This window comes from Eucyclogobius newberryi, unplaced genomic scaffold, assembly GCF_026437365.1.
Source record: "Eucyclogobius newberryi isolate DKJ021-1_F unplaced genomic scaffold, fEucNew1.0.hap1 SCAF_19, whole genome shotgun sequence".
NCBI classification, from domain to species: Eukaryota; Metazoa; Chordata; class Actinopteri; order Gobiiformes; family Gobiidae; genus Eucyclogobius; species Eucyclogobius newberryi.
In genome coordinates, this window is record NW_027315823.1 from 20899480 (window position 1) to 20913417 (window position 13938).

Genomic DNA, 13938 nt, shown 5'->3' on the forward strand with positions numbered 1-13938 from the left:
TCAAATTGCAGAAAGTAAGTAAAAAGCAGTGGCTGTATATCAGTGGGGAATCTGGGGAGCGTTGAAGCTGGGACCATCGGAACTATGGCGTCTTGTTGCAGGAGAATCAAGATGCTTGAATAAATACAACTACCAGTGGGTTAATGAGAAGGGTTAATTGAGTTAAAAGCTCCTAAAAGTGTTTTGGTTTTTTTTGCATATTAAGAGGTACTATTGCCTCACTGAAAGCAAAGTTTACAATCGTACAATTAATTATTTTGGATATGTTTCTGAGGGTTTAATGGTTAAAGAGATTAGCAAATAACCCAAAGAATGGTGGACTTGTTTTTTTCTTCTCTGTATGGGACCATTTAACGTATGAATCCAGATGTGCACAGCCAGAGGCAGAAAGCAGGAACATCGACCATTCATCGAGAACAGTGACTTGGTAAACACTGTAATTTCCTGATAACATGCTTTGTTTCATTACGGATTATATTTGATATATTGCCTGATGCCCTTCATGTGAGGAGAATTGCTGGTATTTTACACCTTGCCTAGGATTACAGTTGGAAACTAGATAAACTACTGCTAATACTGGTACATTAACAGAAATATTGATTAATGTGCATTGTCCCAGGTCAAATAAACACACAATAATCATAATAATCATAATACCCAGGGTTATTATTATATGTATTTGACCAAGAATTAAATCACTATCACTATGTTGATGCTTCATTGTAAAACCAGTGCAATTTATTCCAGAATGAGACTGTGTTTGTGCACCTTAATACATTGACCAACCTTATTTTAGGAATTGGAAGTTATCCAACCGGCAAAGGTGAATTAAAATTCCTGCTGCACACCACCTACAGTATCTTGAATACTGATGGCTCCTCCGCCGCTGTAGAAATACAAGACTCTTCACACACATTGAGGGTATTTTTTGCTCATAACTTGTGTGTAATAGAAATGGCAGTAAAATAAAGCGAGTTTAAATTGGGCGAGTGGGAGACAGGGAAGAAAAACCAGAGCATGAGATCCTGTTATACAAGACTGTTGTGTCTCTGATGTGGTGTGCAGCCATGATAGGAGCAGGAAGGAGGGAGAGCCTCTATTTCTGACAGCATGCGTGGGAGGACGTGGGCACCCAACAATATGCTGGTGCTATATTTTCACCTTTCGTACATTGTGTTTGTGCTCTTAAAAACAAACTTGTTGTAAATGGACATGACCACTGACAGAAGTGTGTGAAACAGATTAGCGAGTGACATAGTCTGGGCAGTAAAGTAAAATATTTTGTCGTCAAAGTTTGTGCTTGAAGTGAGAAATGCTCTATCCATAAGCAAACCTCTTGTTACATGGAAGCAACAGTAGTGTTTCAGTTTCGTGTTGAACAGGCGAGCCCTATCCTGTATGTATTGTGCATATGAGCAGGTTGTCATAAAAGCAGTAATCCCACCACCATCACAATAAAGCTATGTATTTGACAGATCGAATGCATTCTAAATGTATGTAAAATGTGGATGAAAACAAATAAAAGTTCACACGATTTGTTATATTTGGATGAAACTTTATACAGTTATTGGCATTTTCAGATTGACTTGTGCAGATGTATAGACATTCTCTTGTATAACACATCGTGTAACCAACCACAACACTTCTGCTTAGTAAACTGATAATATTAATGACAATATTCAAATTGCAATGTATTGAATTAAAATAGCAAACCTGTTTAAAGAATTTTGCGCTGTTATGGCTGTTTAATGTTGCCATAAGCTGGGTCTTTATTTATTTTTGTACATGAGGTAATTCTGAGGCAAGCCCATATTTTCACAGCACACTGTTAGTTACCACAAAGTATACGCCCCTGCTTTCTCCTAAAATGGCTGAATTCCAGCCATCTCTGCCCAGACTGAGATTAATTGGCCACAGCCACTGTGCGCCCGCTGTACAACACTTTTCTGGGTCTTTTGCCAAGAACGTGCCTGACATATGCATATGTATATTTCCTCTAATTTGTCACCCATCTGTATGTACACACGCATCAACTAGTGTGTCCCCGGGCTGGTTGTTGAGTCAGCTTCTCTGTGGCATTTCCCCTTGAAGCCAGTCCTTCGAGACAGATCACAATGGCAGCGTGACACCGAACAGGGAAAGAGGAGAGAGAGAAAGAACAGTAATACAACAAACACTACCATCGCCAGTTCAACGCCGCAATCAATAAGTCAAATAGACCATGACATGTAATCTGTCCCAGCTATGTTTAAAGATCTGTTAGAATACTGAGAATTGGGGCATTCGATCAAGGCTCCTGAGAGAGAAGCATTTGTGGCCAAACACGGGATATTATGTTGCCTCATGCTACATTATTCATAAGTTTATACAACTGCAACGCAATGCATGCGGTGGAGTCCTGGCATGTTCACCTACTACACATTGTAAAAAATTAATGAAGGCCTGATGGCTTTGAACGAGATGTGAAAATTGTGCAAATATGAGTATTCAAATTAGAACATACCATCGCATATGGATGCCGGAACGGAAAACCTTAGCTGCTGAAGGAGAGCGCCCATTTTTGTTAAAGCAAGAGTTTGAAATGACATGTTTTCACACCACCAATGTTTAATTTGACTATTCATCCTGTCTAAATCAATATTTTATTCAAGACTTTTTGGAATCGAAAGGTTTCAAAGGTAGTTTATCTGGAGAGTTTTTAGTAATCAAGACTGTACAAATTCCATCCGAGAGTCATTTTCAATCTGATGCGAGATTTCATTGACTCTTTTGTTAAAAAAAACACAGTCTGAGTCCACAAATGTTTGAGAAAAACAATCTGTGCCATTGAAAGTTAGGGCCAACTGACAGTAGTAGACTGGTTCAAGTTTTTTGTGACGCAGATTTCAGTGCTTTATTCCAAATATTGTTGTAATTGCAGAATCATCTTCCATTATGTTAGACAAAAGCATGTCCCTGTAGAGCCTATTCTATTCTTTTACCTGGAGAAAACTAAATGTGCTCCTACAATGAAAATTACTCATGGCAAATCTGATTTCATTATTAAAACTCTCTTTTGTGTTGTACAATTACCATCATTGCTTAATATCTGTCAGCTGTCTGCTAGAGTTGTTTTTGTGCTGGACATGATCACAGACGCAGACAGCAACAGCGCTATGGATTTGACCAGAGATTGGGAGAGGCTTTGATAGCCAGAGCTATTGATGGACGGATTGCATCAGATTGGAGCAGGATAAGCTGCTTGGGGGGATGTGCCGGAGCAAAACTCTTTGGGCCACTGTCAGTTCTATCCAACGGGACGATCCATCATGCGTTTGAAGATGCTGTTTTAATTATTCGACAGGGAGGAGAAATGAGCCGTGGTGGGATAAGTGAGAGGCGAGTGGCGTCGTCTTTGGGGTATTAGCAGTGTGTGTTGTGTACTCGAGATTACTTTGATCATGAGTGCGTCTGTGTGTCCCTGGATCTACTTAAAGCAGTTATTATTAAAACACAATACACTAGATAGGGTAATCTTTGGCACATAGTAAAAATGAGAATTCAGACTGTCGTGTAGGTGAACGGTTTACATGTATGCATAGTTGCCGATACAATATGTGTTTTTTTTTTCATACATGCTTTAACTAAAACAAAATTGTAAAAAGCTAAGAAAACTCTAGGACCATGCACATGTTTACCAGGCAATGACTAAAAGAAGCTTCCACTTCTGGACCGCAAGGACCTTTTCTGTGTGAAGTGTGTGTTGTGTTTTTCCTCTGAGTACTTCAATCCCATCAACCTAAATCATAAATTGTCCGTCCAACTATAGGTACAAATATAGAGGAATGTTAGTGTCTTTTTCTTGTACAAATCACTCAATAAATTCTTGTTCGTCGTCTGTTACACCCTTCCATTTTACACAATAGTAATGTAAAAGTAAAATTCTACACATCCAAGCCAACACTTCCTTTATGTTGTAGCAATGAAGCGATATGCAGCACATTTGAATGCAATATGATTTAATTTAATAGTTTCAGAGCAAGCTGTAATGAGGGCCACGGTGTCTCGATTGCAAAGTCTGAATAGCATCCCTATGGTGTTATTTGCCATTATTGCCTCAAAGTAATTCCACCAAAATGCTTTCTATTTTCCACATTGGAGAATATTACACCATCATACCACCATACGGCCCTTTTCATCTCATCTCTTCTGTTAATGCTAATTCAACAGTCTAATAGAAGGTTCTAAAGGTGTCCTCGTACTGGCCTTTGTGGCTCTTTGAAGTGTCCACCCAACCCACTTTTGTAGTGAGTGGCCCTTTTTCATGCAGGTGTATTGTCCGACAGAAAAGAGAATGAAACAAACATCTAAATAATCTACGTGTTGTGAAGTCCCTCAGCGGTTTGCCCTGCCTTTTAGCCACTGAATAAGTTTTAAAATGTGGGTCAAAGCTGCTTGAACCCTGAGTGCAGCACAAGCTTTTACATTTGGCTGTGTTCCCCTTTGTTCAGGCCTATTTCAGATCCATCTGTACCTGTGTGGCTCTAAGTTCACATCCTGCCATCTGTTAATGTCTGTTCCAGTCTGCTCACCTGCATCCACACTGACACTATTAAGGTTAAGGTTGAGGTACACCGTAGGGAAATTTATCTTCTGCATTTGACCCATCCTTCAATGCCGCTGGGCCAACCTGTCAAGGACTCATGTCATGTCAGGACTTTGGCTGGAGGATTTTACCTTTTGTGCATGTTTTGTACACTTTGTGTCGGTCAGTGAGATGATATAAGATGATTTGGTAATTACTGAAGTTAGAGGAACCGTATGTAGCTTTTAAAAAAGGAAGTTCGATCATAACTGAACCTGAGTTGCCAGTCCCTTAACCTACTGTACATGTAAAGGACACATACAAATTATTCTCAGTATATGGATAGGCCATGTCTCATGTTCAACTCAGAGCCTCCAGAGATTCCTCACTGAGCCACAGAGGACGCATATGTTTAAACCAACTGGCTTTCAACTTTAAAACTGGTCACAAAAATGAGAGACTCATGTGAGGGTCCTTTTCCTTTCTGATTGAATAATCTTTACATTTTTAACCCAAAACATGCACAATAGGTAAAAATCCTCCAGAGAAGGTAGTCCTGACCAAGTCCCTGTGACCACTGCTCATGAGGAGATGCCCCAGTGGCATTGAAGCACTGGTCAAATGCAGAGGACAACTTTCCCTACAGGGGCAATAAAGGCTAAGCTAATCTAACAATGAAATTGGACATCATGTTTTTGTAATTAAGAATAAATCTTTAGAATTGTTATCAAGAATGTTAAGCTTGTATCTGAGGACACAGACATAAACTCTCAAATCATCAAAGTTATAGGTATAAAAACCCAGCTCTGTCCTACATGTTGGACAAGAGCTGTAGTTTGTATCACGTATCATAATCTTTTAGCTGTTCCTCAGCTGCGATCATTTTCATTGCCCCATTTTGGGGGGCCCTGTTGCTCCATCCCAACGTCATGGCACGTGTTTAAAAATATCTCAGTCTCGCGGAGCTCGATCCAAGACAGGCCTGAGAGCCAGAGGGAGAGCAATCTGCCGTCTCCCCATAGAGACACTTGAAGGAGAAGGCGCAAATCAGACAAATTTACACTGAGCCTGTGCCTTTGCCACCAAGACCTCTGTTGTTCTCAGTGATGGGTGGGTGGTAAAGTGATAATAAATTAAATTATATTTCCAGACAAGAGCACACGTCTGGCCAGGAAGAGCTGTAAGCACTAAGGCTAATCGATGGGTGAGGGACGATACGGGAGAATACAGACCCTGGACATTGGCACCATGTGAGGGTCTAGAGCAGGTCATGGCCACCGGACGTCACATATTGAATAAAATGCAGTGCTAAGTGGAAGCAAAAGGGCGTCCAATAAACTAAACTATAGTTTAAGAAATAAAAATTCCAGCTGTGTCTTGATACATCTTGATTTTGTGATTTGTTCTATGTTCAACAAGTTAAAAGATAAGAAAGGTACTTTAATGCTGTTGGTGGCCTTTTATTCTGCCTAAATTGTTACAAGCTTACAGATGTTCTGCTTGTATGGAAACAAATTAGTCTTTAGTAAATTCAATCATCTTGGTGATTGTTGTCCATAGGTTAGGCTTGGACTTGAAAATTTCCTTTAAGCATTGATCTTTGTCAAAAAAAAGTTTAGTACTAGCCAATTGGACTATACAGTGCACAGTACACTCCATTAGCTGTTCAGTTCCTGAAGTCTTTATCAAAAGCTTCTTTCCTTGAATCTGTCTCTTTATGTACTTGAGCATAACAAAGCGATTCTCTGAGAAACAACTATTTTCACAGAATTTGCTTTAAAAAAAAAAGAAAAAAGGTTAAAAGTGTTTTTCTTGTTGTTTTTCTTGCAGGTGAAAGCAATCCGAAGGAGAGCAGCCCTTTCATCAACAGCAGCGATGCAACTGCAGAGAAGAGCCAGCAGTATGACGGCAAGCACATGGCCCTCTTTGAGGTACAGATGCACGCACAAACAAACACGCACAAAAGAGCTGTGAAGACAACCGGGTGTGGTTGGAAGAAACTGTGCTGCTCAACAACATGTGATTGAAGAAGGGCCTGACGTTGATTAATGGGGCTAATTACTGTAGGAAGGTCTTAGGGGCATCAGGTTACAGCAGTGCAATGTACACTTGCACTATGCATCGGTGTATCTTTATTTATTATGTGTTAACTAAACTGGTGTATAATGCAAAACCGTACACTTGTGACCCACTTTTAATGACATAATAAAATAATTTGAATCTGTATTGTGAAGTTATAGTCTATAATCCACTTCTGTGACATTGACCAATACGCCATTACTCAACTTGTGGCGGGGAATAGTTTGTGGTTGTGTGTAGAACACTCAGACCAAAACCTGCAGCACGGTTACATAAACTCATATGGTGGTTTGAGGTTTTCCAAAATGAATTATTGATTATTGATGTTTGAAGGTGCTTTCACAGCCAACGTTTTTTTTTTTATGTCTTCTTAAATGAACCATATGGTGTTTGTGGTTGTTAATGCAGGAGGAGATGGACACCAGCCCCATGGTGTCATCTCTGCTCAGTAGCCTGGCCAACTACTCCAACCTGCCCCAAGGAAGCAAGGAGCACGAGGAGGCCGAGAACAACGAGGCAACAGAGACACGCAAGAAGCCTGTCAAGGTAAAGCAACAATTACTCCTTTGCTCTTTACATGCCTTATGTACTTTTATGCACCGTGGCATCTGTGGTGATAATAAAACTGCACACTTTATAGTACCATCACAGAAATGTATGAATTGAATGAAACTTAACTAAGCCAGAATTTACCACCAAGATGTTTTCTAGAGAGATTTGGACTAAACCAGAATTAAAACTACTAGAAAAATAAAACGTGTGCTTCATATCACTCCTACAACCACAAAAAGAAGCTTGTGTGCCACCTGTTATAGAGCTACTACTTTGGTTCATTAAACTACAGACAAAGTCGCTCTTGTTTTGAGGCCATACATAAATGCATTCATTACTGATTTCTTATTTCTTTAGTTTTTATTAGACAGGACGGCCGAGCGAGAAATGGGGTTGACAAAGAATGTAGGACATGCAGTAAATTGTCAGAGCCGGGATTTGAACTCACGACACTGCGGCCAGCTGCGCATGGACCCACGGCATAAGTGCTGCCGCCTTAACCGTTTATTACTGAGTTCAGTCAAGATCGCGTTTTTGAATATTGCTTGAAAATAAAACCTTTCGCAGAAGCACTCTTATTATGTCTTGCCGCATGTCAGGGGAAAAATAACTGTCAAGGAAAAGTCATTACCTATTACCTTATATAGTTTGGTCTGCAAGGTGACATCAACTCCAATAATAGTGCAGTTCTTGACTTGTGCAGTCACTAGAGAGCTCTGAAATGCTGTGCCGCTTTTCGTCTGTCAATCACTTTCTATTGGTTTTGCAAATCCCTTGTTCATACTATGAGATTGGGTTTTAAATGCCAGTCACTAATGAGCTCCTTCTGCATCATCTTCCTCTTTTTCCGCTGGCAGGCCTTGAAACGATATAGCAAGACGCAGTTTACTTGTGAGGCTATATTTACACTGATAGACAGATAGTCAGGTAGTTAGTAATAGTAAATCCTATTGGGAATTGTTAGCTGCCCTGTAAGGTGTGACATGGCAATGAAACACTAATTATAGCAATAATATCTAAGAAGTCAGGCATGTCAAATTAATGTCAAATGCCAAAATCGTGCGGCGCCTCGACAGGGAACATTTGAGGTGAAAGTGAGCGGCCATGACGGTGATAGGATGACAGGTCGTCTATGAACTTTGACCCTCGATGTCTCCGGAGCTGTCCAATCAGGTCCGGTCTCTCACCTTGAGGAAAAGCAGGTAGACGGTCACATGTACAGTGCAGTCGTCATACACTGTAAATCCAGACGAGTTGTACAGGACGCACGCACGCCCTCTACCAAGGTCAATCAGACTAAGAGCACAGGGGTTCAATATTGTAAGCATTTGGGTTTAGCTATGTTTAATCATCATAGTGCATTATCTGAGAACGTGCACAACCTTCACATGCAAGAGAGCGGTCTTTATCTACTTTAACTACAACAATATGTATGCAATACTTTTGGAAGTCACTACATTTACATGCAGAGGTGATTGCAGACTGATTTTTGTCTCAGTTCTCCAGAGAACCGGTCAATCCACTCCTGTCCCCATCTATATGCAGGTCAAAGAACCAAATAAGTGCAAACGAAGAGACTTTCAGGAGCATCTAGTACAGTCTAGTATTTGCTCTCCGCAGCACAAATAAACACCATGAAGCTCCGGTAATTTTTACTTTCACTTTAACAGAGTAGATCAAAACAATAAAACGACACAAGTCTGACCATGGTGGAGGGGCCGTAGTTTGGCATTGCTGCTGATCTAAAACCTAGTCTGTTCCTAGCGCGATCGGACAGCAATGTTACATGAAGCTCGGATCCGAGGACAGAGTTCTCCAGATGTGAAATGGGAATCCAGGGTCTCAATTGTTATTCCCGGCTTTACATGCATTTTGAAAATCCTGTTTAAATTGAAGTAGTGATCCGGTTTTCCTGACATGCATGTAAGTGATTCACTAGAACTAATCAGCTCACAAACTGTTGCGGTCTTTGTTGTGTTGGTTGCTAGTTTGTTCTCATTGCAAACAGTAATACAGTAAATGCATGGGAGATCTCTTTTTAGTGTGTGTTAGCCTGCATGAATTTGATTTTTACTCACCTTAACCAGAACAAATTCAGATTATGACTAGGTACTAGTAATAGTCCATTTCTAATCAATTTATTTTTGGAAAATGGAAATAAGTAAATATAAATGTTCAATTGTAATTAGAGCAAGTGATCTATTTAAGAATAACTGCACTGTAATTCTTTCATCTGGCATCAGCTTATGGTTCTAAAACTGCCAATTCTGGACAACCAAATAGTGCTCTGAAATGGCTTAAAACTGCACTTATCTTTGGGAAATGATCATCTTCCGTTGAACTGTAAAGCGTATCGTTAAATTCCTCTCAGCTGGCGTAACCTCGGGAGCAGCTCTAATCTTCGCCCTGTCACCTTGATGCCTTCAATACTTTAATTAGTCTGTACGCTACACCAAGCCACCACTCGTCCAATCAGCCATCCGTTCCACAGGCAATCTCTCCATCGCCATGAGAGGCTTTTCATTAGGCTAGCCTGTGGCGCTCTATCACTCACACCGGCACCTCTCCCTTGCTCACTCGCTCTCCTCCTCTTCTTCTCGCTCTCTCCCCCTCTTCTTCTCCCTATCACCTTGCCTCTCCATTTCGCGCTGCTCTCCCTTGCCTCCATCGCCTTCATCAAGGGTCCCTCGAGTGAGCAGCTGAGTGAGTTGTTAGTGAGGGTTCGGGGCTTTTTCTTTGGCATTTTGTGAAAGCCAAGATTAGAGATCCGGTTGATGTGCAACAAAGAGAGCAATCTGGATAGGAACAAGTCACAGCTAATCTCTCTGCTATTCTCTACGTATGTGTATGTCAACTAATTAGGACACAAACAGGATACATTTGGTGTAGAGCCTGATTCGGTGTAAATTATGTAAATACACTATATTTGTATATTCAAATTTGGCTTGCCAGAAACCAGGACTGAGAAGAATGTGCTAAGGCTTCCATTTAGCTTCATCCCTCTTGCACTGACCTGCCTTTGTCCATCCATCCATCCATCTTCTTCTGCTTATTCGGGGCCGGGTCGCGGGGACAGCAGTCTAAGCAGGGACTCCCAGACTTCCCTCTCCCCAGTCACTTCTTCCAACTCCTCCGGGGGGATCCCGAGGCGTTCCCAGGCCAGCCGAGAGACATAGTCCCTCCAGCATGTCCTGGGTCTTCCACGCGGCCTCTTCCATATTCAGTTTTTTAATATCTAATTTTCTTATAACATCTATGTACAGGTTGAGATACTGGGATGTGTATGAGGAGTACTGGTATCTACTCGCATATTGACCACATGATATAGACCTTAGGCTGGCGAGCACAGTGGGGATTTTTACTTCTGTGTACGATTTTACAAACAAGCTGACTTTAAGTATTAAGTATACTATCAATGGGGTTGTCATAGTGTAAAGTTGTTGCAGAATGTTGCAGAATGATAATGCAAATAACATGCACATGTTTTAAAGCAACATTTTATTCCTCTGCCATCTTGCCTGGAACGTCCTAGTTTTGAAGTATGAAAGTATTAGGTCTGTGACGAGTTGGCTGCTGTCCAGGCTGTACCCCGCCTAAGGCCCAAAGTCACTGGCATAGGCTCCAGTCACCCACAACCCTAAACGAGAACAAGCGGTAGAAAATGAATAAAAAGTATTAATAAAAGTATAAATAGCCACAACCAAGAGCGACATGGATCTATGAAATATGAAAACTCATTGAGTGGCACAATAGGTGCTCCTTTCTTTGTTGAAGTACAAAGCAATCTATTCACTGGAAAGCAATATTCAAGATATATTTCAGTTGAGTAATATGGTTAGGTAATTGCGGGCATCAAAGAAAGCATAAAAATAATAGTTTAGTCATGGTTGTCTGTCCCAGCATGGGTGCCGTGCCTCTAGATAAAAAGAGCTTTGTGTGAGTGAATGTTCAGCATTATGGCCAACACTTAACGTCGAAGCGTCCAACACTTAATGTCTAAAGTGAAACGTGGCTCTAAAGAGAAAGGGTGACACATCAGGCTCTGTGCCTCTGTCTCTCAACTGAGAATATTCTATTAACACATGTAGACACTTTTCCAAGTGGTGCTGCTGGGAACCCCCAGAGGAACTAAAACTGTGCTTGCTTGCACATGTGCTGCTTTCAGACATATAAACCGCACATGCATGAAGACACAAAGTGACCACAGAGAGACTGGTGGGAGTGTGAGCCGGCTGAGGGAACCATATGTTCGTAGCCTTTCCACTCTCTCAGCTTGTGAATATTTCAACACACCTGAGCAGAATTACATTTGCCATATCAGTCATTTGGTCAACAGAGCATAGAGATAGTGCTTCCCAATCAACCTCCTGTGCTAGCTGTCAAGTTTGAATGCAGATCCTTAAATCCCTAGATTGTTCTTTTTTTGTAATTTGGACCATTGTGAGATAGTTGCAAAATAAACAAATTGTATTTTTTTTTTTAATCACCCTTAAAGCGCTAATTGTACTCCCTCTTTTATTTCCCTGCATCTTAGCCAAGGTTTTACTTGCTCTTTTATTTGCTTGGAGAACCGTTGCTGTTCTCACTAACCCTTAGAAAAACATAGGGGTAATTCATTAGTTTCTGAATTGAAGTCACGGTCCATTGCACTGCCCATTAACCACCCTTCAAATCCGCAATTCAGCATCTTAAAGTACAAACCCGATTTGACCTAGCTCTACTTGCTCTAAATGCCCTTTTTCTTTTATGTATGAAATTATGAACTTTCACGTCAATGTTTGTGTATAGCTGGAGCGATCGGTGTCTCTAAAGTGTCCAGGATGGAAAGTGCACCCATGGGACACCAGTAAATTTGGTTCTTTCTGGTGAGAGGGGCCCTAACCTGAAGTGGGTGCAGCTGTGTGTGTAGTTCTTGTTGTCTGTCGAAGCACACCTGAGCCATAGCTTCAAAGTGCGCATGGGCTCCACTTCCCAGGAGGCGCGGTGGGCAGCTGTTACCCCCTACCATTTCGGCGCTGGCCTGTGTACCTGTTGGCTGTGCGCAGCTCTCAAGGGACATTTTCAGAGCTGCTGGCGATGGTCCCATTAAACAAACAGCAGCGAGGGAGAGAAATAACAAACGTGCATCTATTAGGGTGGGAAGGGAACGCAATCCCTGTCCGCAAATGAACAAATGTAACTGCAATTGGGTGAAAATAGAGAGAAGGATATATTTTCAATAAGACTGTTCCCAATAGAGAGAGAATAGAGATTCTGCTGTCAGACTTTATAACAAAAACTGTTAGTACTGAACACTCGCAATACTGACCTAACCTAATACTGATGTGCAATTCTGTCGTATGTGCAATTGCTGTTGGAATTCATGTGCAATTCATGTGCAATTACTGTGAAATTCATGTGCAATCTATGTGCTGTCGTGACACATATTCATGTGCAATTACTGTCGGGATCACATGCAATGGTATTTATTTATTTATTTATTTATTTGTCTATGGGAGTTTTTATTTATTTATAGGAGATCTTCTACTGAAAGTGTTTTTTTTTTCAGACTTCCTATAAGTGATCTGTTCTTCTGTATCTACCTCTGTATCTACCTGCGTTGCACCAATGAAATTTCCCCATGTGGGACAATAAAGGAATATCTTATCTTATCTTATCTTAGATTCCTTGAATACATTAGTGATCTACTTAGACATTGTTCAGACATAAAAAACCTGTGGTGTTTATCATGCTCACAGTCAAAGCAAGCCATAGCAGCAGAGATAGTTGCAAAACACGTCTTCAATCCTTTCACAAAATACTGAAATGATTAAAATGAAAACTGTATAAAGATTGTGTAAAACTCCCAATAAATGCTTATGTAATACAACGGATTTTACTGTTGCATCTGGATTATAACTCATCACTGTGGGCTGCTGCAAGCTTTCATACACTATACAAGGTCTGATTATATTTTTATTGTGTGGGAACATGTAGGTAAATGTCATTTTTCACACTCGAGAAGGTTACTTTGGTTATGTTCCTCTACTGTGGAGTGTTGGAGGCATAAGTGCTGTTTTGTTGTTAGCATTACATGCCTTTTTAGGGCAGTTTAGTGTCATCTCGAATCATTATTTTCAGTCATGGAGTGCTTTCCAGACTTGAGTGCTTTTCAGACTTCGAGTTGTCTGATTGCTGATTTCAAGGTTACTTTAAGAGTGAATTGGTCATCCATCATTTAGAACAAAATCAAATTTCTCTCAACTCTGATTTACAGCTCATTGATTCCGTGAATTTGTCATGTTTTTCTTTCCCTGTAGTATTTTTTGTGGTGTTCATTTTTATTCGTAAGAAGCTATGTTTGTTTTGATATGGACAGACCATAAGTGTCCGTGATTGGCTAATCCACCTGTCACTCACACTCATCTGAACTCGATAAGATAATAGTTTAATACAAAAAATAAAAGGCATTATGCCTTTAAGCAAGAATGAGGATGTTTCCTGCTGTAATAGATTCAGCATCCTGCACTGCAATGTCCTATCACTCAGTGAAATTGTTTAAAATACAACAGAAAGCACACAGTCCAGGGTATAAAGTTAAGTACCATCAGAAGTTGGGGCACCATGACCATATCCCATCCTGATGAATATGGTCTGATGTTATGTAAATACACAGGGTTTCCTCTTTTATTACACACTGACCTCCTCTTTCTGCAGCCACAGCACTATTATGGCCCTCTACAAAGTGCTGATGGTAGGTGGAC

General features: G+C 40.7%; 1 protein-coding gene across 4 annotated transcripts in view; it reads left to right on the forward strand.

The window, feature by feature from the left end:
* The window catches only part of slc12a5a (solute carrier family 12 member 5a), a 156525-nt gene that overhangs the window by 99080 nt on the left and 43507 nt on the right, over positions 1-13938 (forward strand). For all 4 annotated transcript variants that reach the window (XM_072452088.1, XM_072452087.1, XM_072452089.1 and 1 more), the window contains exons 2-3: positions 6395-6495; positions 7052-7189. In XM_072452088.1, the coding sequence (XP_072308189.1) occupies positions 6395-6495; positions 7052-7189 (239 nt within the window). The remainder of the gene's footprint in view (positions 1-6394; positions 6496-7051; positions 7190-13938) is intronic.